The sequence below is a fragment of the Narcine bancroftii genome, chromosome 5 (assembly GCF_036971445.1).
Source record: "Narcine bancroftii isolate sNarBan1 chromosome 5, sNarBan1.hap1, whole genome shotgun sequence".
Classification (NCBI taxonomy): Eukaryota; Metazoa; Chordata; class Chondrichthyes; order Torpediniformes; family Narcinidae; genus Narcine; species Narcine bancroftii.
The window spans coordinates 9,161,950-9,189,547 of NC_091473.1; the positions used below are offsets into that span (position 1 = coordinate 9,161,950).

Here is a 27,598-nt window from a genome sequence, read left to right on the forward strand (position 1 = left end):
CATTCCCACAGGTTGCTAATGTCTGAGAATAACCATCTTAAATCTCATGGCTTCTTTGATGACTGAACAGCATAGACTGCTGGAGTTCAACAAATGAGGGCTCCACCACTTTCTGACAGACTGCAGTGAACTGGGATTCACTGGTAGTGTGTTGTGCCCCCATCTGCTCTCATATAACCCTGGTTTCCTGCCTAAACCCAGAACCCATCTGAGGATGACTGTTGAACCCTACCCTCAGTTATAAACTAATAAAAGTGATTGTTCTCCCTCCAGTTGTGAGAGCTTTTATTTGTGCTACAATTTTATTAGCTTATTCTCTAAATGATGGAAGTGCTACTCAGCCTGATATGTTGCTGATAGACCCTCTGTCCCCTGACGCAGCTGAGAAGTTCACATACTGGCTAGACTGCTTCCAGGCCTACCTAAACACGACCAGAGATGTCTTCCACACTGATGAACTCAGGAGGTCTGCTCAGGAGGAACGAAAGGGCATGCAGTCATCAGGGACTGCACTACATATCACGCTGCCATCAAGGAGTTGAAGACTAGGTATCTGAAGTCGCAAAATGAGGTCCTAGCAAGGCACTGACCACTCTATGTCGCCAGTGGCCAGGAGAGACCTTTGATAACTACTTGCTGGATCTGTGGATGCTTGCCAAGAAGTGCAGGTACGAAGTGGCTATGGGCCACGTTCGTAAGGAAGAACAGATCCAGGACACTCAAGTTGTGGGGGTTTGACATGAGACAGTGACTACTCAAGTTAGGAAAGAAGGACCTGGCTATCCACATTGAACTGGCCAAATCATTGGAACAGGTCAAGCTCGAGAACGACGACCTTGAAGCCAGCAAGCGCGCCCATGTTGTTGAGCCCTTCCAAGGACCAGCTGTTCCCACTACCCCCTGACTTAACGGCTCCTGATTCCTGTGCTAAGGAGTGCCCTTTCTGCAGCTAGAGCCAGCATCCCCGATCTTGTTGCCAGGCTAAAGAATCAGTGTGTTCCAGCTGTGGCAAGAAAGGACATTGGGCAACGGTTTGCCGCGCAAGGGAAAGCCTGGGGAAGTACACAGCCTGCACCACTCCCGGATCTGATTCCAGTCCCAAGCCATTTTCCCTGAATTCACCCAAACTCACGCTGGGTGTGGCGGTGAGGAAATGGCGCGAAAAGGCTCGGCGGTCATCCTGCCGTGACCCAAATTCAAACGTCGCCATCATAATCAAAGGAGGAAGGAAGGCGGCCATCTTGCCGTGCCACGAGGTTGATGCCATCTTACCCACACAGGACAACCCAGGATGGTGGGGGCCACTTGAGTGATGAGTATGGAGTTTCCAGGTACCTGGCCTCGATGGTCCTAGATTAGGACAGACCTCACCAGCTCAGCAACTCCATAGTGACTATGAAGGTAAACAGACATTCCACTAAATGCCAAATCAGCATGGGGTCTACTGAAAGCTTCATAGACTCATAGACTGTGCAAGAATATAACCTAAAGATGTATCCTTCTAATTACTGCATATTCCTTGTGTCTTATTTGCATTCTACATGTATTCAACAACATTGTATAGTACATCTGTCATTTGAAGGGGAGGAATTCTGTAAATTTTACCTGTATATACTTGATGAATTGTGTGGTTTGGTGTTGTTGGGTCTGAACTTCCCGTGTCACCTTAAAAGCATGACCTTGGGGTATTCTGCTCCCCTCCCCCTTGTAACGATTAGAACGGAGGGCCCCTAAAATAAGAACCCACATACAGCCTCTCCACACTGAATATCGACTTCCCTCCTCTCTTCCTGAATCTGTCCTCGGACTGCAAACCTATTACTACCAAAAGCTGGAGGTACAGCACAGCTGACCGAGAGCTTATAAAGTCTGATACACATCGTCTGCTCGACGAAGGTATCATCGAACCTACCACCAAGTGGTAGTGGTAAAAGGGGAAAACAAGTCCAGGCTAGTAATTGACTATAGCCAAACTATTAATCGGTACACACTCCTGGACGCTTACCCCCTCCCTCGTATTTTGGACATGGTGAATGATATTGCGCAGTATCGGGTCTATTCGACCATCAACCTGAAAGCTGCTTATCACCAGCTGCCAATCTGTCCAAGGACTGTCCATATATGGCCTTTGAGGCTAACAGGATTTCTATCTTACAGAGGCAGATGGACAGAATGGTGGATGAGTATGGGTTGAAGGCTACCTTCCCCTACCTCAATAACGTCACCATCTGTGGCCACACCTGGGAAGACCATGACACCAACCTCCAGAGTTTTCTCCACGTGGCAAAAGCCCTGAACTTCACTATAACTCTGACAATTGCATGTTCAGGACTAAACATCTGGCTATCCTAGGCTATATGGTGGAGAATGACATCATTGGCCTTGATCCTGATAGGATGCCCCCCCTGTTAGAGCCCCCCATCCCTGGGACCACAAAGGCTTGGAAATGACCATTTCTTGCCAGGTCTGTGCGGAGTGGAAAGTGCACTTCTACCATCCCGCAAAAGCGCACCTGTTCAAGTCATCCAACCCCTTTGAACAGCTCAGTGTTGATTTTAAGGGACCTCTCCCCTCCATGAGCAGGAACACTTTCTTCCTCTCGATCATTGACGAGTACTCCCGCTTCCCGTTTGCCATTCCATAGAGGTTGGCTTCATGAACGAGACAAAACTGGATGGCGTCTGAGGAGAAGTGGAAGAGATGACTCGCAGGGACAGTGACCACAGCTGCAGGCCGATGAGGGGGCTCTGTGGCTGAGGGACCAGTAAATGCAGAGGGCTTCTGGTGAATTGAGGCGAGGAACCTGTGGGCTGCTGGAGACTGCTGTCAGGAGACTCACGCTGGGCTGCAAACTGCTGGAGACTGGCTTGAACCTTCTGGGTGAGTACCAAGTATCAGAACCGGGATGTGAGGGGATACCGAGAGCACTGGAGGATTCCTGACCGTGCCAGAGGTTTGGATCTGGGACTTGGGTTGAAAATGGTTTGGACTGGATGCTGCAGGGGCTTCAGAAGTGCTGGAGCCGAATCTACGTACACTCAGTGACTCTGGGTGGGGGGGGGGGGGGCTCTCTTTTGCTTCTTTCTCTCTGACTGTAAGAGGTGCTTAGGCAATTCCTCCCGGTGGCGAATACAATTTGTATTTGTACAATTTGGCAGGCAAAAAGGAATTTCAGGTAATAGGATACTGTTTTATTGCTATGATAATAAAATGATTTTTGGGAAAGTTTACTTGCTGGTTGAAAGCCCACAAGCCTAAGCCCTACTGCAGAGCAATGGTGCCACCTATTGATTGCGACATGAATCTAACCCCAGATCCAGAGGTTATTAGAATTAAAATTTTTAATTTTAACTTAGAGACAGAGCACAGTAACAGGCCCATGACCTCACGGCACCTAATCACACCCATGTAACCGACCAACTCTATGTGTTTGGAATGTGGGAGGAAACTGGAGAACTTGTTGGAAACAACGTCCACCGTAGAGTGTACAATGTCCTTACAGAATGCAGAGGATCTGTCACTGGGTCACTGGCACTGCAACAGTGCTGCACTAACTGCTATACTAACTGTGCTGCCCCCAGAGTTTTATTTCCATTGCTATATTTATAAAATGTTCATGATACTTTACATGCAATCAAAATGTCACAGTTATAAAATATCGATCAATTTTGGTTAGATCAGGTTTATGGCAGTACAGGGTACCCCACAATCCCATTGTACCATGATCTGTATTTACAGCACAGTTAAAAACATCTACTATTTACAGCCCAAAGGTCCCAGTTCCTTGATGTACAATGACTGGAAGGTCCCAGACTGACCATTCTTTATCAAGTCTCTGCAGCAGCCATCCTGAGTCTTTATTGAGTCTCTCGACACCTAACGTTTGGACCTAGAAAGTGCCTGTCATGGGGCCTACCTGACAGTGGAAGGGAGGTACTCAGGGCAGGGGGAAGCTTTCACTAAGCTGATAGATTTCTACCCGCATTTGATGCTTGGCTCAGAATGTGTTTCTGGGAAAAGCCGTGGAAGGCAGGAATGTACAGGCTGAACTTGACAACACCTTTTTTGTTTCTTTCTGGAGTTTCTTTGGAAATACACAGTCTGACTGGAGATGGGTGCTACAACATGATAACAAGCCATTCATCCCACAATGTCCAATCTAACCCGTGGGCACCCATTGGTATTAATCCCTACTTCCAGTATGTGACACATAACCTTCTGTGCCTCAGTGATTCAAGAGCCTGTCTAGACATTGCTGGAAATGCTATCAGTGACTCTGCTTCCACTCCTCTCCCATCTCACAATGTATTCCAGGCACTCACCACTCCCTGGATAAACAGAATCAGAATTTATGGTCATGAACAAGTCACGAAATTTGGTGTTTGATGGTTGCACCTTGGTGCAAAAATTCATATTAACCACCTTACAGCAACACAAAAAAGTAGTGCTTGAAAAGTCAGGCAATGACTTTGGTTCATTGATCATTCAGGAATCTGATGGCAACGGGGACGAAGCTGTCCTTGAGTCGCTGAGTGCTTGCCTTTAGGCTCCTGCACCTTTTCCCCGATGGTAGCAGAGTGAAGAGGGTATGGTCTGGGTGGTGGGGGTCTTTTAAAGATAGAGCTTGCTTTTTTAAGACACTGCCTCATGGAGATTCCCTCGATGGAGTGAAGTCTGGTGCCCGTGATGCCGCAGGCCGAGTTAACAACCCTCTCTTTTTCTTGTCGAGTGTTGGCGCTTCCGTACCAGGCAGTGATGTAACCAGCCAGAATGCTTGCCACAGTATACCTATATAAGTTTACGAGAGTCTTCAGTGATATACTGAATCTCCTCAAACACCTCACAAAGTATAGCCTCTGGTGAGCAACGGGATCCCTTGGATCAATTCTAAATCCCTTACCCCTAATCCTATGTCTTTCTACCTCTGTTACCTACAGTCTATAATATACATAGCCCTCTAAATCTATACTCCTCATTAATGCCACCTCTTAACAATAAGTATAAGAAACAAGGAAAAAAAGATGCTGGGAGAATATATTGAATGTAAAAAGAATCTTAAGAAATAAATTAGAAAAGCTAAAAGAAGGTACAAGGTGGCTATAGCAAACAGGGTGAGAATAAATCCAAAAGGTTTCTATAAATATGTTAATAGCAAAAGGAGAGTGAGGGATAAAACTGGTCCCTTAGAGAATCAGAATGGACAAATGTGTGTGGAACCAAATGAGATGGGGGAGATCTTGAACAATTTCTTTTCTTCGGTATTCACTAAGGAGAAGGATATAGAATTGTGTGGAGTAAAGGAAGCAGAAGGTAACTATGGAGAATATAGTGATTAAGAAAGAGGAAGTAATGGAGCTTTTAAAGCATTTTAAGGTGGATAAGTCTCCAGGTCCCGATGGGATTTTCCCCAGGACCTCGAGAGAAGTTAGTGAAGAAATAGCAGAGGTTCTGACAGTAATTTTTCAAATGTCATTAGAGATGGGCATATTGCACATGTGGTTCCTTCGTTTAAAAACAGTTTGAGGAGCAAGCCTAGCATTATAGGCCTGTAAGTTTGATGTCTGTAGATAAATTAATGCAAAGCGTTCTTAGAGATAGTATATTTAAGTATCTGGAGAGACAGGGTCTGATCAGGAACACTAAACACAGGTTTGTGTGTGGAAGGTCATGTTTGACCAATCTTATTGAATTTTTTGAAGAGGTGACTAGGAATGTTGATGAAGGTAGAGCAGTGGATGTTGTCTATATGAACTTCAGTAAGGCCGTCGATAAAGTTCCGCATGGAAGGTTAGTTAGGAAGGTTCAGGCTTAGGTATTAACTTTGAGCTAGTCAAATGGATTCAACAGTGGCTGGAAGGGAGATGCCAAAGAGACATAGTGGATAACTGTTTGTCAGGCTGGAGGCTGGTAATAAGCGGTATGCCTCAGGAATCTGTTTGTCATATACATTAATGATCTGGATGATGGGGTGGTAAATTGGATTAGTAAATATGTGAATGATACTAAAATAGGTGGAATTGTGGATAATGAAGAAGTTTTTGAAAGATTGCCAATGGATTTGGACTGCTTAGAAGAGTGGGCTGAAAGATGGCAGATGGAGTTTAATGCTGAGAAGTGTGAAGCGCTTCATTTTGGAAGGAATAATCAAAACAGGACATACGTAGTAAATGGGAGGGCATTGAGGAATGCAGTGGAGCAGAAAGATCTATGAATAATGGTTCATTATTCCCTGAAGGTAGAATCTCATATGGATAGGGTGGTGAAGAAGGCTTTTAGTAAGCTGGTCTTTATAAATCCATGCATAAAATACAGGAGTTGGGAAGTGATGTTGAGACTGTTTAAGGCATCGGCGAGGCCAAATTTGGAGTACTGTATGCAGTTCTGGTCACCGAATTATAGGAAGGATATCAACAAGGGAGAGAGAGTGTAGAGAAGATTTACGAAAATGTTTCCTGAGTTTCAGAATCTAGATTACAAAGAAAGATTGAGCAGATTAGGTCTTTATTCTTTGGAGTGTAGAAGGTTGAGGGGGGATGTGTTAGAAGTATTTAAGATTATGAGAGGGATAGATAGAGTTGATGTGGATAGGCTTTTTCCATTGAGAGTAGGAGAGATTGAAACAAGAGGTTAAGTGATCCAAGGTTTATATCAGAAAAGGTAGGGGCAGAGTCAGGACATCACAACAGTTCACTACATTCACCCCTTCCTCCAGAATGAGGCCTGCGGTGAAACAGAGAACATAGTAGACTCATAGAAAAAAAAATTACAAGTTCAACTTGTCAGAAGGTCTGGAGATGCAGGCAGAGCGCCACAGTGTAGGCAGGCAGTGGACTTCCTGACCCTCCTGTGGTTCCAGGACTTCGGGGCGTGGGTGGTGCAGCTCTGGTTGAGGGGTGGCTGGAACCACTTCCTGAGTCGTCTCACCTGAGCCCCTTGGTGTTCTGCAGAGAACCCTGGGTAGGTCCTGGCAACCTTGAGGTGATGGACCTTCATTTCCAGCAGGTTCCAGGTCCATGATCAAGCCAGTGTCCTCCCTGCCATTCAGGTATGTCATGTAGATATGTGGGGTTGGCATGGAGTAGGTGCAGTATCTCGATCAGGGGGTTGGTTTTGCTCCTCCTCATGTGCTTTCAGAGCAGCACTGGACCTGGTGCTGTAAGCCAAGCCAGGAGGGTTGTCCCTGACATTGACTTTCTCTCGAACAAAAACATCAGCTCGTGAGGAGTAGCATTGGTACAGTGCAGAGTAGCGACCTAATGGAGTGGAGCGCCATCCTGCCATTGTGAGTCTGGAAGTCCTTTGGACCGGAGGGCCAATTTTACGGCCTTCCACACCGTAGTGTTCTCCTTTTCAACCTGTCCATTCCCCTGGGGGGGGTTGTAGCTGGTCGTCCTGCTGGATGCGATGCCCTTTACCAGCAGGAACTGACACAGCTCCTCACTCATAAATGATGAGCCCCAGTCACTTTGGATAGAGCCGGGATACCCGAACAAGGTGAAAATGGAGTCTAGGGCCCTACTGATGGACAACGTGGATGTGTCTGGGCAGGGAATGGCGAACGGAAATGAGAGTACTCATCACTGACAGTGAGAAAGTACACGCTCCCGTTCGTGGAGGGGAGGGTCCCTTAAAATTAACACTGAATTGTTTGAAGGGCCGGGATGCCTTTATCAGGTGCGCTTTGCTGAGGCAGTAGAAGTGCGGCTTGACAAAGTGAGCCATTCACGTGATGCCTGGGTGACAGAGCTCATTGTGCAGTGACCACAACTGGCCGGTGTGTGCAGAGGCACAGCTTCCCCTGGACCGGGCATCTGGAGGCTCATTGAGGGAACCAGGTCGGTAGACAATGTCATAGTTGTAGGTGGAGAGTTCCATCCTCCAGCGAGCAATTTTATCATTTTTAATTTTTCCCCGTTTTGTGTTGTTGAACATGAAAGCCATTGATATATATGATTGCTAGTCTGTGAGGAGGGTGAATTTCCTGCCCACTAGGTTGTGCCTCCAGTGCCTGATGGCCTCTACAATGGCTTGAACCTCTTTCTCCACTAATGGATTCCGAAGCTCATGACCTTGTAGGGTCCTGGAAAAAAATGCAACTGGCCAAACCGTCTGATTAAAAGTCGCAGCCAGGGCTACATTTGAGGCGTCACTTTCCACCTGGAAAAGTACATTCTCGTCCACTGCATGCATGGTGGCCTTCACAATGTGGCTTCTGATGTAGTTGAAAGCAATTTGAGCTTCAGCTGTCAGTGGGAAGAAGTGGTATTTAAGAGGGGATGAACCTTGTCTGCATATTGAGGAATCCACTGGGCTTAATACGAGAAGAAGCCCAGGCACCTCCTCAATGCTTTTGTGGTCCTCGGGACTGGGAGTTACAACAGGGGCATATCCTGTCAGGGTCGGGGCCAATTATGCCATTCTTCACCACGGAGCCCAAGATAGCTAGGCGTCTAGCCCTGAACACACATTTAACGGTGTTGTAAGTGAGGTTCCGGGACTCAGCTGCGTGGAGAAAATTCTGGAGATTGGTGTCATGGTCCTCCAGAGAGTGGCCACAAATGGTAATGTTGTCAAGGTAGGGGAAGGTGGCCTTCAGCTTAAATTCATCCACCATTCGGTTCATTTGTGACTGGAAGATTAAGATCCCATTTGTTGTTTCAAGTGGGACCCTCTGGAACTGATAGAGGCTCCCATTAGCCTTAAGAGTGGTGCAGGAATGGTCTTCAGAATGGATTGGCAACTGGTGGTAAGCAGCTTTAAGGTCAATGGTCGAATAAGCCTTACATTGCGCAATTTTGTTCACCACGTCTGAAATATGAGGGAGGGGGTATGCGTCCAGGAGTGTAAAACGATTAATAGTTTGTCTATAGTCAATTACTAGCCTGGACTATTCTTCCCCTTTTACCAAAACCACCTGTGTTCTCCATGGGCTGGTACTGTGCTCGATAATGTTCTCATCGAGCAGTCGTTGTGTCTCAGGCTTGATGAATGCCCGGTTCTCTGCACTGTAGCACCTGCTTTTTGTAGCAATTGGTTTGCAATCAGCGCTCAGATTGGGGAACAGAGGGGATGGATCTATATTCAGTGTGGAGAGACAGCAAATGGCATCAGAGTTTTGGGGCCTTCCGTTCCGAACTGTAATGGAAGGGAGAGGACCAGAATACTCCAGGGTCACGTTTTTATATCAACACCCAACAAAATTGGTGCACATAAATTCTTAAGTACCTACACTTTGAACTTACAGAATTTCCCCCTCCTGCAAAGATAAATGAACCATACAATATTCTTGAATATTTACAGACGCTAAAAAAACATGCATTAATTAGAAGAATACACTTTCAGATTAAGTTTTTGCAATGTCTCTGCGTCTATGAAGCTCTCAGTTGAGCCAGAATCAATTAAGCATTTCAGTTTATGTCTGTTTACCCCCACCTTGATCGTGGAATTGATCAGTTGGTGTGGTATCTCCTGGTCCATCACCATCAGTGCCACGACTCCAGAGATGCAGTCGTTCCTCTCGCAGGGATCACTCCCCCCTTGCAGAATGTTGGGCCAGCAAGATGGCGGGCCCACGAGGTGCAGCAAGATGGCCACCCTCCTTTTTCTTCTTTTGGCACCGATTTTGAAAACTGGCAAGATGGTGGAGTCCACACAGTGCAACAATATGGCCTCTCCCCCTCCTCGTCTGTGGAGGATGGCACTAGTTTTGAAATGTGGCAAGATGGCCGCTGGAGTTTCCCGCTTCGCTGCCCTTGCCACGCGCCCCCTCAAGAAGGCCATGGCGCACAACACTGGCATTGGGAGATCGTGGGATTGGGCTTTGGACTCGCCTTCATCAGCCTGGCGGGGGTCGCACACACGTTGATCCCCCTCGCCCTGCAGACTTTCACCCAGTGCCCCTTCGTATTGACAACTAGAGCTAATGGAGTCTTGAGCAGGACATCGAGTTCTTGGGTGCTGCTGCCAACCGTAGAAGAAACATCCCTTGGTGCCGGAGGCCGCCACCATCAGGCCCAATGCCGTGTGTGGAGCCACTCCGGGAACCAGATCATCCTGGAGGATGGCTTCCAGGTTATCAGCTCTCAGTTGGGCCATCTCCAGTGACTTGGCTGGCCTCACGTTGTCAGACAGCACCGCGCTGCCTTGCTCCAGCAACCGTTGCCTGATGTACTTGGACCTCACACCACCGACAAGAGTGTCCTGGATCTGCTCATCTTCCTGTTCCCGGGCCGCGCTGTTTTCAGACCCGCAGTTCCTCATGAGTTCTTGTAGGATGAGGACAAAATCTTCAATCGACTCAACAGGCCGCTGCTTCCGTTGCGAGAGCTGATGCCTCGCTTGGTGGACATTCTGGAGCCTCAAGTAGCGAGCCTTCAGCCTTTCAACAGGCTTCCAACACCGTTAAATGTGTGTTCAGGGCTAGACACCTAGCCATCTTGGGCTAAGTGGTGAAGAAAGGCATCATTGACCCCGACCCTGACAGGATGTGCCCCCTGTTGTAACTCCCAGTCCCGAGGACCACAAAAGCATTGAGGAGTGCAGTCACTGAGGATCAGGAATCCTTTAGGTCCGACGCGTGAGAGGAGCGCCGACCTCGAGTTCATCCGTGGAGTAAACCTAACACACTTTGGACTGGAGTGGGGTTTTGGTGGGGATCCAGGGTTTTCATCTGGAGATGAGGGGGCGGAGTCAGTCCTGAGCACGTCACATCAGTCGTGAATTCCCCGTTTACTCCACTCTGTGCCTCCGCACTGGCGAGAAAGCGAGCAGGTGAGCCTCACCTGGGAGGCTTGTACTTGCGGAGTGGGCGTTCAGGTGGGGCTTGAGCATTCGATCAGCCCGGGGCAAATGGGGACGCCGGCCAGGAAAGGTTTCCACCGACAAGATGTGAACAAGACCGTGTGGGAAGTGCCGGTGCGCTACGCCGCTCTCAGCCCGATCGGCTCGGGGGCGTACGGGAGTGTGTGGTAAGTCGGGCTGCGCAACCTTTCCCGGGTTGAGCTGAGCGGCGCCGCTGTTGGGGAGGTGGTTCTTCTCCGTATGACCCAGGGGGATCCGGAAAGGAAGCCGCAACCAGAACCACAGGACTGCAGTCAGACTGGGTGGGGGGAGGGGGGTCAACTCCAGTGAACGTGCCTGTAAAACTCTTGCACAGAGTTGCACACTCTGGACAGAAGGGCGGTTGGGTGCGATTGAGGAGGAGAGTGGGGGTCTCGGGGTGAAGATCGAATCAGATCAAGTTATCCTCCTGGTTAAAGAAGAGGGGGGGGGCACTTTAAGCAGCCAGGTACAAAGAGAGTTTGGAAGCCCATTTAGATGCGCTCGGTAGAAATACCAGGTGAACCACGAAGGGTGATCCGAATCCATTAATCAGTTTGTCTCGCCCACTGGTTCCACCGCTTCCAGTTTAAAGTCAGAGCTCTGGACCAAAACCAATGGTTCTCAATCTTTTTTTCTTTCCACTCTCATCCCCTTTAAGCAATCCGAATGCCATAGGTGCTCTGTGATTAGTGAGGGATTGCTTAAGGTGGGATGTGAGTGGAAAGGAAAAGGTTGAGAATCACTGTTGAGAATCGTACCTCATTGACTCGTTCTGTGCACGGTTTCAGAACTCCAAAGGAAATGGGCCAATGAACATTGTTCTCAAGCAAAATAGTTCACTAACAATTGGGTCTAGAGCAATAATTCTCAACCTTCCTTTCCCACTCACATCCCACCTTAAGCAATCCCTCACTGATCACAGAGCACCGATGGCACAGGGATTACTTAAAGTGGGATGTGAGTGGGAAGAAAAAGGTTGAGCCACTGACCAAAATGTTGGGGTTATGTAAGAAAATGTAGGCTGGTGCTCCCCTCACAGTTTTGTTCAGGTGCCTGCCGACATTTTTCCATACCTTGATGAAGGGCTCAAGGCCAAAATATGTTGGTTATGAATCTTTATCTTTGCTACATAAAGTTTGACCTGCTGAGATTCTCCAGCGTTCTGTGTTTACTTCAACCACACCATCGGTAGTACTTTGAATAAATAATTCCATTCTACTCTGTCAAAGGCTTTCTCTGCATCTAAAGCAACCGCTACTGTTGGGAGTTTTGTTTCCTTGTACTGCATGGATTAAGTTAATGAATTTACAGATATTGTCCATTGTTCATCTTTTTTTAATAAACTACTACAAAAATTCAACCTACCAGAGAAATATATTAATTGGATTCTTTCTTTCTTCTTTGGCTTGGCTTCGCGGACGAAGAATTATGGAGGGGGTAAAAAGTCCACGTCAGCTGCAGGCTTGTTTGTGGCTGACAAGTCCGATGCGGGACAGGCAGACACGGTTGCAGCGGTTGCAGGGGAAAATTGGTTGGTTGGAGTTGGGTGTTGGGTTTTTCCTCCTTTGCCTTTTGTCAGTGAGGTGGGCTCTGCGGTCTTCTTCAAAGGAGGTTGCTGCCCGCCAAACTGTGAGGCGCCAAGATGCACGGTTTGAGGCGTTATCAGCCCACTGGCGGTGGTCAATGTGGCAGGCACCAAGAGATTTCTTTAGGCAGTCCTTGTACCTTTTCTTTGGTGCACCTCTGTCACGGTGGCCAGTGGAGAGCTCGCCATATAACACGATCTTGGGAAGGCGATGGTCCTCCATTCTGGAGACGTGACCCATCCAGCGCAGCTGGATCTTCAGCAGCGTGGACTCGATGCTGTCGACCTCTGCCATCTCGAGTACCTCGACGTTAGGGATGAAAGCGCTCCAATGGATGTTGAGGATGGAGCGGAGACAACGCTGGTGGAAGCGTTCTAGGAGCCGTAGGTGATGCCGGTAGAGGACCCATGATTCGGAGCCGAACAGGAGTGTGGGTATGACAACGGCTCTGTATACGCTTATCTTTGTGAGGTTTTTCAGTTGGTTGTTTTTCCAGACTCTTTTGTGTAGTCTTCCAAAGGCGCTATTTGCCTTGGCGAGTCTGTTGTCTATCTCATTGTCGATCCTTGCGTCTGATGAAATGGTGCAGCCGAGATAGGTAAACTGGTTGACCGTTTTGAGTTTTGTGTGCCCGATGGAGATGTGGGGGGGCTGGTAGTCATGGTGGGGAGCTGGCTGATGGAGGACCTCAGTTTTCTTCAGGCTGACTTCCAGGCCAAACATTTTGGCAGTTTCCGCAAAGCAGGACGTCAAGCGCTGAAGAGCTGGCTCTGAATGGGCAACTAAAGCGGCATCGTCTGCAAAGAGTAGTTCACGGACAAGTTTCTCTTGTGTCTTGGTGTGAGCTTGCAGGCGCCTCAGATTGAAGAGACTGCCATCCGTGCGGTACCGGATGTAAACAGCGTCTTCATTGTTGGGGTCTTTCATGGCTTGGTTCAGCATCATGCTGAAGAAGATTGAAAAGAGGGTTGGTGCGAGAACACAGCCTTACTTCACACCATTGTTAATGGAGAAGGGTTCAGAGAGCTCATTGCTGTATCTGACCCAACCTTGTTGGTTTTCGTGCAGTTGGATAATCATGTTGAGGAACTTTGGGGGACATCCGATGCGCTCTAGTATTTGCCAAAGCCCTTTCCTGCTCACGGTGTCGAAGGCTTTGGTGAGGTCAACAAAGGTGATGTAGAGTCCTTTGTTTTGTTCTCTGCACTTTTCTTGGAGCTGTCTGAGGGCAAAGACCATGTCAGTAGTTCCTCTGTTTGCGCGAAAGCCGCACTGTGATTCTGGGAGAATATTCTCGGCGACACTAGGTATTATTCTATTATAATAAGGGACCATTGGCGAAAGTGACATAAATGGATATATAGCAAACCAATTTAAATTAAGCAGATCAACAAGGCAGGGATGTCCACTATCTCCCTCACTGTTCGTGTTAGCTATAGAAGCACTAGCAGAACTGATAAGAACAGAAAATAAAATACGAGGGATAAAAATAAAAGAGAAGGAATATAAAATCAGTTTATTTGCAGATGACGTTATAATATACTTAACAGAACCAGAAATATCAATAAAAGAATTACATAAGAAATTGAAGGAATATGGAGAAGTATCGGGGTACAAGATCAATGCAAATAAAAGTGAAGCAATGCCAATGAATAATGCGGATTTCACAAAGTTTAAGAAAGAATCACCATTTAGATGGCAAACACAAGCAATTCGATACCTAGGTATACAACTAAATAATAATCTCGGCCATCTATATAAACTAAATTATCAGCCATTAATGAAAAAATTAATACAGCACTGGAAAGACTTACCACTAACACTGATAGGAAGGATAAACTGTATTAAAACGAACATCTTCCCAAGGATACAATACCTATTTCAATCATTACCAATTCACCTAACAGAGAAATTCTTCAAGGAGCTAAAGAAAATAATAAGGAAATTCTTATGGAAAGGGGGGAAACCGAGGATAGCACTAGATAAATTAACAGAATGGTACAAACAAGGAGGCTTACAACTACCAAACTTTAAGAATTATTATAGAGCAGCACAATTAAGATACCTATCAGATTTTTATCAAACAAGGGAAAAACCAGATTGGACCAGATTAGAGCTAGATAAAATAGGGGAGAAGATACCTGAACATATACTATATAAGTGGGTTGAAAAATTGGTGCAACGTAGGAATTCACCAATATTGCACCATCTGCTCAACATTTGGAAGAAGATTCATGTAGAAAGGAATAAAATAAATGATCAACTACCAAAATTAATATTGACACAAAATCAACTAATCCCTTTCACAATAAATAACCTTTCCTTCGGAGAATGGGAGAGAAAAGGGATCAAAAGAATAGAAAATTGTTTTTCGGGAAATAAATAATTATCTTTTGAACAAATGAAGGACAAATATAATATAACTCCCGATACAAAGTTTGCATACCACCAACTGAAAACCTACTTGAAGGACAAATTGGGAAACAGTCTAAGGTTACCAGAAGGAAGCAATTTTGAATATGTGATTACAGACACAATGATAATTTTAAAATTTATAACAAGCATGTACATCAAACTGCAAGAAAAGGAGAATGAGGAAACAAACTGTAAACCTAAACAAAAATGGGAACAAGATCTAAACATAAAGATAAAGAATGAAACATGGGAAAAGCTATGCTCCGGAACTATGAGAAATATAATAAACACGAAGTTACGCATGATACAATATAATTGGTTACACAGGCTATATATCACACCCCAAAAGTTAAATAAATGGAACCCAACAGTATCAGACAGATGTTTTCGCTGTAAAAAGGAAACAGGAACAACAATACATGCAATTTGGACATGTGAGAAAGTGAAAAAATTTTGGGAAGATCTAAACCAGATATTAAATAAAATTGCAAAAAGCAAGATACCAAAAAACCCAGAGATCTTCCTTCTAAGAAATATAAGAAATAAAGAATTTGGACTCGATTTGGATGGAGCACAAAAAAGATTCGTTCTGATAGCCCTAGCTGTAGCAAAAAAATGTATTATGTCAACCTGGAAATTAGAAGACAACTTGAGAATACAACAATGGTACATAGAAATAAATAAATGTATTCCATTCGAAAAAATAACATATAATTTAAGAAATAACATCACAATATTTGAACAAATATGGGAACCATACATGAAATACAATAGAGAAATCCTACCACGGACCTCCACCACCTAAAATGAAGATAACGAAAAGAACTGACTCAGTAGATAAAAGTAAAAGACAAAAATTTCTTGTTTATTTTTATTAAGTGACGACATTGTTTAACGGGTTTAATGTATCTTATAGATTGTAGTTTGAATAAATGGGAAGGGAGGGGGAAAAAAGGGGAGAAAATGATACTATATATTCAAGAGAAAAATGTCTGTATGTATTTTGGTCGGTATGGTTTATAGTGTGAAAAATAAAAATAAAAAAAAACCACACCATCTGCAGACTTTCTTGTTTAACTCCACTGCTCCATCCCTTTTTCTCCCACCTTCTACCCTGTATGCCCATCACCTCTTGGCCTCTTGTGAACTTCTTTCACTCTTTGTATACTTGATACCTCTTCCTGCTTTAGTCTCAATAAAGGGTCCTGACCCCAAGCACTGACCGACTTTTTCTGCCCATGGATGCTGCCTGGCCTGATGAGGTCCTCCAGCTTCTTTGTTTGCTTAAGATTCCAATAGCTACCGTTCTTCCCTGTTTCTCTCTCCCTGAGATTCCTGAGATTCTAGGAACTCATGCCTGAACATGGAGGAGGAGGTTGTCCTGCTCTCTAGAGATCTAATAGGCTTTGCCTTGACTTGACGTGGTTACCAACATATGCCAATTTCCTCACTGAACCTTGAGCTGGCTAAATAGAAGCAGAAGATACTGGAAACACTCAGCCAAATAGGTGTCGTCAGTGGTGAGGAAAATAAAGTCAACTTTCAGGTCAAGGATCCTTCATCAAAACTGAGAGTGTGAGACAAGGAGTGCAACGTTGCAAAGAGAACTGATGAGTTGCAGAATAATTACTCAAAAATGGGCAGTAATAAATAGATTAAAAATGGAAGCACATTGAAACAGAAAGATACAGCCACATCTGGGGGGGAGAGAAAGAAAATGATTGATCTTTGAACTTGTAAATATTGCATCACTGTGGCGGTTTATTTTATGTTTAACGACAGTGTAGAAGGCACTTCTGGTCAATGCCGCCCAATTAACCTACCAATCCCACACATTTTGGAAGGTGGGAGGAAAATGGAGCACCCGGTGAAAACCCATGCAGGACCCGGGAAGAACATAGAAACTCCTTAGTTTCTTAGTTCCTCCTTAGTGGAAGATTCGAGTCAGGGTCGTTGGAGGTGTGACAGTGTTGCGTTAACCATTACATTAACCAGACTGTCCCTTGGTTGGTCACGGTTCTGAACCGGCATTTTGCATTTAACTTTCCCATACACTTGCCTGTTGTCAACCGTCAGATTTTTTCCCCTTTATTTATTTAATTTTCAATTAATGTGGAGTTACTAAACAAACAAAATCAAAGAAACGTCACAGATACGTACAATAAAATACCAGAACCAAACTACATGTTGATGTACAAAGAAGGAAGAATCAACAAGTGATCAAATTCAGCGCCATTGTTTAGAAATACAAAATTACACATTGTGACGATCCTTCAAAGAAAAGTAGGAAATAGAAAAAAGAGAAAGACCCCTCCCCAAGGAAAAGGAAAGCAGACGATCTCCCATATAATGTGACAAAATCATCTGTTTTCCAACAGCATTAATTACACACAGATGAAGCATTACATGATTCGTCCAGAACATCGTTCCTCCCTTAAGGGATAAATGTCTTGACATAGACATCACCAGGGATACTGGAGCTAGTGGAATTGGAGACCAGAGAGGGGGAATCATCAAAGGGTAACCCCCGTGTATCTTAAATACAGGTTCCATATTCTTAAAAATACATACTAACAATTTCTGAAGTTGTAAGTCACCTTCTCCAGGGGGACACAACTATGCGTTACTGACTTCCAGTGGGCCAGACTCAGTTGGAAATCAGATTTCCAAACAATGGCAATGCATTTCCTGGGCACCATTAAAGAAAGTTTAACAAATTTTCTGGTTTTCAAGTTTAGCTGTCTCATGTTTTAAGAGGAGACACATTATTTAAAGTTATCTGGAAAGCAGAGAAGTGGTTAGCAGGAGTCAACCAAGAACAAAAGTGTCACAGAAACCCCAGCACAGCTGAAAGTGGAAGTAAAGAAAATATCACTTACTAAAATGTAAAACTTTCCAATATCGCCAATGGATGTACAATTATTTTTCTAGCTGTTAACCTGAGCTTTCTGGCATTCACGTCCCCAGGTGTACAATTAGTTTCCAAAAACCTTTGTGTCAACAAGAGTCATCACAAAACAGAACTGCTGGGAAAATGGGATGGAAATAACTGCAATTAGATTTGTGTTGTCCACAGGCTGGGAATATTAAATTTGCTGTGTGATTATGGGGCTGACATCTTGCAAGGTTAACTTGCAGCCTAGATTTTTTTTCTCCCCATCTCTCTTTCTCTCTCAATCTCTCTCTCCCTCCTTGTAAGAACATAAGAAACTACAGATGTGCGGTAGAAAGTGTACTGACCAACTGCATCATGGTCTGGTAGGGGTAAACCAATATCCCTAAATGTAAAGCCCAGGCAAAACCCTCCCCGCTATTGACTACATTTACAGGGAATGCTGCCGTCAGAGAGCAACAGCAATCATCAAATGCGCACACCATCCAGTACCCGCTCTGTTCTCACTGATGCCATCAGGAAAGAGGTTCTTGCATCACCAGGTTCAAGAACAGCTGCTACCCCTCCACCATCAGACTCCTCAATGACAAACTCACTCATTTAAGCACTCTTACTTAGGCACTTTATTAGAACTATATAACACTACAACACAGAAAACTGGCCATCCGGCCCTCCTAGTCTGTGCCAAAACATTCTCCTAGTCCCACTGACCTGCACCCAGACCATTAACCCTCCAGGCCTCTCCCATCCATATACCTATCCAATTTTTCCTTAAATTACAAAATGGACCCTGCCACCACTACTTCTCCCAGAAGCTCATTCCACACAGCTACCACTCTGAGTAAAGAAGTTCCTCCTCATGTTACTTCTAAACTTTTGCCCCTTAACTCTTAACTCATGACCTCTTGTTTCAATCTCTCCTACCCTCAAGGGAAAAAGCCTATCCATAGCAACTCTATCCTCCTCATAATCTTAAATACCTCTATCAAATCTCCCTTCATCCTTCTATACTCCAAGGAATAAAGACCTAATCTGCTTAATCTTTCTTTGTAATCTAGATTCTGAAACCCAGTTAACATTTTCATAAATCTTCTCTGCACTCTCTCTATCTTATTGATATCCTTCCTATAATTCAGTAACCAGAACTACACACAGTACTCTAATTTGGCCTCACCAATGCCTTGAACAGTCTCAACATCACTTTCCAACTCCTGTATTCTATGCTTTGATTTATAAAGGCCACCATACTAAAAGCCTTCTTCATCACCCTATCCACATGAGATTCTCCCTTCAGGGAACAACATTTACTCTGATAAGATTTACATGCCAGACCAGGCAAGTCCTCATCCATGTACTTTGTAAACCTGATGAGGGGTTTTGCCTCTGTCACAATTTAGTTTGTTTTTCCTTGACTGTCTGAGGGTTTTATATTCAGAATCACAGATCAGCCAATATCACATCATAAGTAGGTGACGTCTGTCACCTACAATCAGCATTCGCTCTCTTAAGGACATAGTGCCACCTCATCTGCCCACAAGGCTAACATCCTGTTTCTTGTGCAGTTCAGCTGTTGACCAGAGGACAGGGGAGAAAGTGGCTGTGAAGAAGTTGCACCGCCCCTTCCAGTCTTTAAATCATGCCAAGCGAGCCTTCCGCGAACTGCGACTGCTTAAACATATGAAACATGAAAATGTAAGTTAAGATCCACAAGCATTAACAAAGAAGTTCTTAGCTTATGAATGGAATATGGACAGCATGTTGGTGTTTCTTCTCTGATTCATGCCAGCTCTTTTTTTTTGCAGGTGGTTTGTTTGTTAAATGTCTTTTCACCTGAAGACTACTTGCAGACATTCCAGAGCTTGTGAGTACATGACGACTGTTTGTTTCTTCTTACCGTGCCTGTCATGCTTTGAATTCCCCAATGGCATGCACCATCTTGCAGAATTCTATCAGCCTCTCCTGGTCCCATCTCTTCAATTGCTTTCCTCACCTGTCTCTGCATTCCATTCCACTTGCGCAGCTATTTGTCCAGCATGCAGGAGCCGCAAGTGTTTTATTAATGTCTTTTGGCTCTGCCTTTCCCAAAGCATGATGCGCAACACTCTCACCTCTATTCTCCTATCAGCCTACTGGCCCCATTTCTGCCTTGCATACTTTGCTACTGGTTACCACTGCTTTCCATTCAACATTTGGTAACAGGGTCTTCAGCTGCTGACCTTGGCCTGGTTGCTGACCACCATTATACTGTAACAAAAATAGGGAGTCCTGGAAATGCTCGTCTATGATGAGTGCAACATCATCAGAGGTCAGAATTTCAGATTTATTGTCAGAGTACATACACATCACATACAACCCTGAGAGAGGGTGAGCACATTTAGGTTCTTGGGAGTCACTATATCGGAGGACCTTTCTTGGACCCAACACACCAATGGCATGGTGAAGAAAGCGCAGCAGCGCCTCTACTTCCTCAGGAATTTTAGTTTCACGGTAAATTGTTCCTAGTTTGTAGTAGAACAGTAGAGTTGAGAAGACATGGGGAGAATTAAATATGATTAGTGTAGGATTGCTGCAGTGGGCGGTGGGCATTGTTGGTGGGCTGAAGGGCCATTTCCATACTGTTTGCTTCTGTGAGTCAAGGAACCTAATGCAATCAATATCCGGCTTCTCAGCTTTATAGCAGCCAGAGCTAGCAAATGTATCATGGTCTCCATCATCTAATGGAATCACCTGCCTTCATCAGAGTGGTAAGTGAAGCTTTATTTTCTTTTCTTCATTTCACAGTATGATTTGATTTAAATTAATTTTACTGCAACCATTCTGTGAAGCAATGACTAGGCCTCATGTGGTGAAACCTGGTCCCCTGTCCTGGCTGTCTTTTGACAGCACATGTCAATGGCATTTCCAACTTATGTAATCATACTAAATAACAATTACAGCTTAGAAACAGGCCAACTTGGCCCTTCTAGTCCATGCCGTACTTGTCTACATGCCTTTAATCACAGACATTTGGACTTGGATGAAGTGCAGATAATCAATTTTAAAATAATCTGGTCAAAAAACATTGACTAGGGGGGGCGTGCCACTAGGGGGGGTTAGACTGCAAATCCCAACTCTCCTTGAAATAGTTGAAAAAAAGAGTAAAAAAAGTTAACAAAACTTAAAAAAAATAGAAGAAAGAAGTATTGGAAGACCTGCAGAACATTTTAAAATGGCACCAAAGAAAGAAATGCTAGCCGTTACAGTACAAGAAACTGAGCAAGAAAAAGATCGAGATAAAGAAGAATGGCCAACCTTGAGGAAGGATCCAGGAACTGTTCGTAAGGTACTGCCCAGGGGAGATAAGCCAGGAGCCGGGAAGACCTTGGAATCTGCAGTACAGGGTCTCTCCAAACAATGGCACCCGATTCGGGTGAAGATGTGACTCTGCATATGCGCAGAGCACAAAAAAAACCAGAGACAACTTTTAAAAAGTCTTTGCAGACCTCCAGCTCCAGCAAGCAAGAACAGGAGTTTTTGTTTACTCAAAGTCCAAAGGCCTCACAGCTGGGAAAATGAAAGGATAATTTATTTCTGCAGCAGAATTGAAAAAAATACATGGAATCTTCCCAACAAGATAGGAAGTTTATAATGGCATAAATATAAAAAGATATGGAGAGATTATAGCTGAAAAGAAAAAAATTTATGGAGAGAGTTGAGAAAATGATGCAGCAGGTGGATAAAAGACTTGAAGTTATGGTTGAGAAAGTTAAAGGAAATAAATTTGAAATTCAAGGCATGAAGGAGCAAATGAAAGTGGCACAAGCAGAAGCAGCTGCAACAAAAGATCAGTTAATGCAGAAAATAGACATTTTAGAGAACTTCAGCAGAAGAAATAACATAAAGATTATTGGACTTAAAGAAGGTGATGAAGGACAAGAAATTTAAAAGTTTTTACAGTGTTGGATTCCACAATCTTTGGGAGTGACTGAATTTCAAGGAGACATTGAAATTGAGAGTCTGTATAGAGCATTGAAACCAAAGCCACAGCCGGAGCAGAAGCCACGCCCAATACTAGTCAGATTTCTTCAATATGAAGTACAAGAGAAGATTTTAGAGCTGGCAACGAAGCAAGCAAAAGAACGACAGTCACCCATGATTTATAATGGGAATAATTTTTTTAAAATCCTGATACAAGTTTTGAGCTGTTGAAAAAGAGAATGTAGTTAAAAATATGTTATGGAAGAAAGGTTATGCCTTAGCCTGAAGGTATCCAGCAGTTTTGAAGGTCTTTGTTCTCAAAGGGAGAAATAGGTTTCTCACGGAACCTAATGAGGCAAAGGTGTATGCTGATTCGTTGCCTGAAAATGCAAGACAGGTGGATGCTAATACTTGAATGAATTATCAAATGGAAAAAGTTTTGCTGTAACTGGGGAAAAAAGTAATATTTCGAGAGAGTTTAAATGGGGAGGAGCGTTTAACCTTTAAGTGATCTACATATATTTTAAAAGATCTATGAATTAGAAACTATGATAAAAATAGAATAAAGGATTGTTTGGTATATCGAGTGAGTTAGTGGGGACCATGAGCCGAACCACTGTGAATTAATTCATGTGCATGAATGTGATTTGGATCACATCCCGAAAAGATCAGGGGAATAGAGATGTGACAACATCACGTGCCTCAGGCGGCTGGGAGGGGGGGTGTTTCTTCTTTAGTTCTTATTGCTATCTTTTCTTATTTTACGTCTGGATTGACTAAGATTATTGTAACATATGGTGTTATTTTAGTGGGAGTGAGAGGAGTGGGAAAGGGATGATCGATGGACAGAAGATTTAATATTGGTACTTTTTGGCAGAAAAATTGAATTTTATTAGTATTAATATTAATGGAATTCAGAATCCAATAAAACCAAAAAATTGTTAACTTGTATTTGAAAAAGATTAAAGCTTTTTTGCAGGAAACTCATTTGATTGAAATAGTACATGGGAAGTTAAAAAGAGATTGGATTGGATCAGTAATGGTTTCTTCATTTAATTCCAAGGCCAGAGGAGTGTCTATATTAAGAAATAAAAATTTACCAATTAAAATATTGTTTATTTGGCGTGATAAAGTGCCAAGGGTAGCTTTGGAAAAACTAACTTGGAAATTTGATCAGGGAGGATTATGGTTGCCGAAATTTAAAAATGATTATATAGCAGCTCAATTAAGATTTCTATCCTCCTGATATCAAATTGGGGAGAACACAGGAAAAAGATTTAAATATACAAATTCATGATGAGGCCTGGTCAAGATTGTGCTAGAAGAGTGTAACCAATACAATTAATTTTAGATATTAAATATACTATAATTTTATGTATATGTATAATATAATTTTTTACACCAATTATACTATACTCCATATAAATTACATGGATTTAATTTAAATTGTCTGACAAATGTTTCAGATGTAACAAAGAAAAGGAACTTTATTACATACAATTTGGTCTTGTGGCAAAGTTTGAAAATTTTGGGAAGACTTAAAAATATTATTGGGACAAATTATAAAGATACAGATACCAAAAGATCCCATAATATTTTTTCTTGGTGATTTATATGTCATAGATACTAAATTGAAGTTAGACAAATATTAACAAAGACTTTTGATAGCAAAGTGGTGGCAGTAACATGGAAGGCAGATAATTTTATAAGGTTGGATAGATGGCATATGAAAATTCAAAATTGTAGACCAATGGAAAAGATTACTTATAATTTAAGGAATCAACTTGAGAATTTTTATATGATTTGGAAACCATATATGGATTTCATCAGTAAGAGTCCATTCGACATCGTCCATAACATCCACTCCTCCCAATTAATATGTACAGGATAGAATAATGTAGAAATTTATAAATAGTGAATGATAAATAAATTCAGGTGTTTTTCCCTTTTCTTTTTCTTTGTGGGGGAGGGGAGGGAGGAGGATAAAAAGAAAATACTTAAACATTTATATATCATTTTGTATCGTTTTCATTACATTGTATTGTTATATGAACTTGCTTTGTTGGGACCAAGATAAACTGCCTCAGGATCTTCGTGATGCCACCATCATCACCCTGTACAAAAACAAAGGCGACAAATCAGACTGCTCAAACTACAGGGGAATCACGTTGCTCTCCATTGCAGGCAAAATCTTCGCTAGGATTCTACTAAATAGAATAATACCTAGTGTCGCTGAGAATATTCTCCCAGAATCACAGTGCGGCTTTCGCGCAAACAGAGGAACCACTGACATGGTCTTTGCCCTCAGACAGCTCCAAGAAAAGTGCAGAGAACAAAACAAAGGACTCTACATCACCTTTGTTGACCTCACCAAAGCCTTCGACACCGTGAGCAGGAAAGGGCTTTGGCAAATACTAGAGCGCATCGGATGTCCCCCAAAGTTCCTCAACATGATTATCCAACTGCACGAAAACCAACAAGGTCGGGTCAGATACAGCAATGAGCTCTCTGAACCCTTCTCCATTAACAATGGCGTGAAGCAAGGCTGTGTTCTCGCACCAACCCTCTTTTCAATCTTCTTCAGCATGATGCTGAACCAAGCCATGAAAGACCCCAACAATGAAGACGCTGTTTACATCCGGTACCGCACGGATGGCAGTCTCTTCAATCTGAGGCGCCTGCAAGCTCACACCAAGACACAAGAGAAACTTGTCCGTGAACTACTCTTTGCAGACGATGCCGCTTTAGTTGCCCATTCAGAGCCAGCTCTTCAGCGCTTGACGTCCTGCTTTGCGGAAACTGCCAAAATGTTTGGCCTGGAAGTCAGCCTGAAGAAAACTGAGGTCCTCCATCAGCCAGCTCCCCACCATGACTACCAGCCCCCCCACATCTCCATCGGGCACACAAAACTCAAAACGGTCAACCAGTTTACCTATCTCGGCTGCACCATTTCATCAGACGCAAGGATCGACAATGAGATAGACAACAGACTCGCCAAGGCAAATAGCGCCTTTGGAAGACTACACAAAAGAGTCTGGAAAAACAACCAACTGAAAAACCTCACAAAGATAAGCGTATACAGAGCCGTTGTCATACCCACACTCCTGTTCGGCTCCGAATCATGGGTCCTCTACCGGCACCACCTACGGCTCCTAGAACGCTTCCACCAGCGTTGTCTCCGCTCCATCCTCAACATCCATTGGAGCGCTCACACCCCTAACGTCGAGGTACTCGAGATGGCAGAGGTCGACAGCATCGAGTCCACGCTGCTGAAGATCCAGCTGCGCTGGATGGGTCACGTCTCCAGAATGGAGGACCATCGCCTTCCCAAGATCGTATTATATGGCGAGCTCTCCACTGGCCACCGTGACAGAGGTGCACCAAAGAAAAGGTACAAGGACTGCCTAAAGAAATCTCTTGGTGCCTGCCACATTGACCACCGCCAGTGGGCTGATAACGCCTCAAACCGTGCATCTTGGCGCCTCACAGTTTGGCGGGCAGCAGCCTCCTTTGAAGAAGACCGCAGAGCCCACCTCACTGACAAAAGGCAAAGGAGGAAAAACCCAACACCCAACCCCAACCAACCAATTTTCCCTTGCAACCGCTGCAATCGTGTCTGCCTGTCCCGCATCGGCCTGGTCAGCCACAAACGAGCCTGCAGCTGACGTGGACTTTTTACCCCCTCCATAAATCTTCGCCCGCGAAGCCAAGCCAAAGAAAAAAAAAAATTGTTATATGATGAAGAATTTATAGGTACATATTGATGGAAATGAAAAATAAAATTTTCAAAAAAAATACATTAACTAAAACATAACTACTCAGTGAAATAATGCTTTTCTTACCTTTTTACCTTTTTAATGGATGGCCCGGTTGGCTTAGCATTCAGCGCAACACCTTTACAGCACCAGTGACCGGGTCTGGGGTTCGAATCCCTTGCTGTCTGTAAGGAATTTGAACGTTCTCCCCATGTCTGTGTGGGTTTACCCCCAAGGGCTCCATTCAAAACATACAGGGGCTGTAGGTTAATGGGGTGTAAATTGGGCGACACAGGCTTTTGTGGCCAAAATGGCCTGTTACTGTGTTTTGTGTCTAAATTTAAAAAAAAGATGGGTGACTATATTAAATGGTTGAGTTAGCTGTGGCTCGTATGAACCTGAGAGGCCAGATCCTTGGCTCAGGACAAAATGCAGCCAGCTATGGATACAAGGGAGTAAAAGGTAAGATTCACCACTATTTGATCTTAAGTACCTTTGGCACGCCAATGTGTGGACCAGCAGAAAATCCGTGGAGTGTGCCTATCTTCCTAGGACCAGTTAAAGTAAGTATGTGCAACACTATTTTTGGTCAATGATGTTTTGTCAGGATTCTGATGAGTAATTCTTGACCTGAAAAGTTACTTCTGCTTCAATAGTTAAAATTTAATGACAGTGCTCAAAACTTTCAGGAGTTTTGATGGAATCTACTGGGAAAACATAGTCTGGGATTAGTAAGGATCAGAGAAGATTGATTTGAGATCATTGGTGTAAGAATCAGAGTTTGAGGTTATTATCATTCACACTAAAGTGCAAAGAAAGTTCAATTTGCATACAATCCAGTGAAACTACTCACTGTTAGTAAAGTGACCAAAACATTACAGTACAGAGTGCAGAGTTATAGAGGGAGATGAGTTGGAACAGAGTAAAGGCAACATTACTTTACCAGTGTGAGGTTCATCCAAGAGTCTGATAACATCAAGAAAGGAAATATCCTTGAATCTGGTAGTGTGCATGATCTCACACTCTTCATTCTTCTCAAGAGTGTAACCAGGGTGACGTGAGTCTTTTAGTAAGTTACCTGCTTCTCTGAAGCAGCCGGAAGTGTAAATGGAGTCAATGTTTGGGGGGGGGGGTGGGGGGTGGGGGTGGTGTGTTTGTAATTCCCTGCAGTTTCTTGTAGTCTTGATGGAGCAGTTCCCAAAGCATACTGACATAAATGGTAAGAATTGTGAATTTGTGGCAGGTAGAGAATCAATATCATTTTTCAAAAGGCAATTCGATTTTATCTTGAAGAAGAAGTATTTACCTGGGAGCATAGTACACAGTGGAAAGGTATTAATTTGATGGAGTTTAGTCACCACCAGGCCTCACTCTTTTTTACCATATATACGTTGTAATAGTCAATACCATGTAAAAATTGACCCCCTCTATTTTTGCCTGAAAAATATGATATTTTCCATATATCACGATTAAAGGCCAAACCCCTACTTTTGGCCCCAGCAGCCCCGGCCACCCTCCTGTCTGAGCTCCCGCCTGTCTGAGGTCCTGACACCCCAACCACAGACTCTTATCCAGGCCCAGGCCATCTGCCCACACATGCAAGCTCCTGAACCCTCAGGAGCTTACCGCAGACACTTAGCGCAGCTAAAGATAGTATGTGTTTAAGAATTGATGCCCTAAATTTTCCCCTAATAATAGGACCACAAAATTTGACTAGTACTCATTTATGATTAAGGCCTTACTTATCTTGAAGAAGGTGTAAGGATTAAAATGATTTCTTGCAAGCAAATTCTGTTTTGTGGCTTTCAAGTGATTGTTTGATATATTTCATGCTATCACCTGCAAACAGCAATTTTGAAGGTCATAGCTTACTTGAGAGATAACCATGTCAGATAGTTTTTTAGTTTCTTTGTTCTATGAAACGGTAAGGGACTTAGAATGTTCTGACAATTTTTATTGGTCATTTAACTATCATTTAATCATTGTTTAACAACATTTAGTACTGTCTAATAAAGTATTTTTGGCTTGTAGCAACTGATAATAATGTCAAAATAAACTGGGGAAAACTCAATTCAACTATGGTACAGATTTGTTTGAACATGCCATAGACAACAACATTCTAATTCCTGCAAGTGATTATAAAGGCAAATAGATGTTACAACTTTTCAGAA

General features: G+C 43.7%; 1 protein-coding gene across 4 annotated transcripts in view; it reads left to right on the plus strand.

Moving 5' to 3' along the window:
- Nucleotides 1-10,708: 10,708 nt before the first annotated feature.
- LOC138763091 (mitogen-activated protein kinase 14A) overlaps nucleotides 10,709-27,598 on the plus strand; it is a 47,456-nt gene continuing 30,566 nt past the window's right edge. For 3 of the 4 annotated variants that reach the window (XM_069936706.1, XM_069936708.1, XM_069936707.1), the window contains exons 1-3: nucleotides 10,710-10,967; nucleotides 19,278-19,407; nucleotides 19,518-19,576. In XM_069936706.1, coding sequence (XP_069792807.1) covers nucleotides 10,849-10,967; nucleotides 19,278-19,407; nucleotides 19,518-19,576 — 308 coding nt within the window. In that variant the 5' untranslated portion in view covers nucleotides 10,710-10,848. Of the gene's footprint in view, nucleotides 10,968-19,277; nucleotides 19,408-19,517; nucleotides 19,577-27,598 lie in introns of all 4 variants that reach the window. The other variant, XM_069936709.1, reaches the window with a different exon arrangement.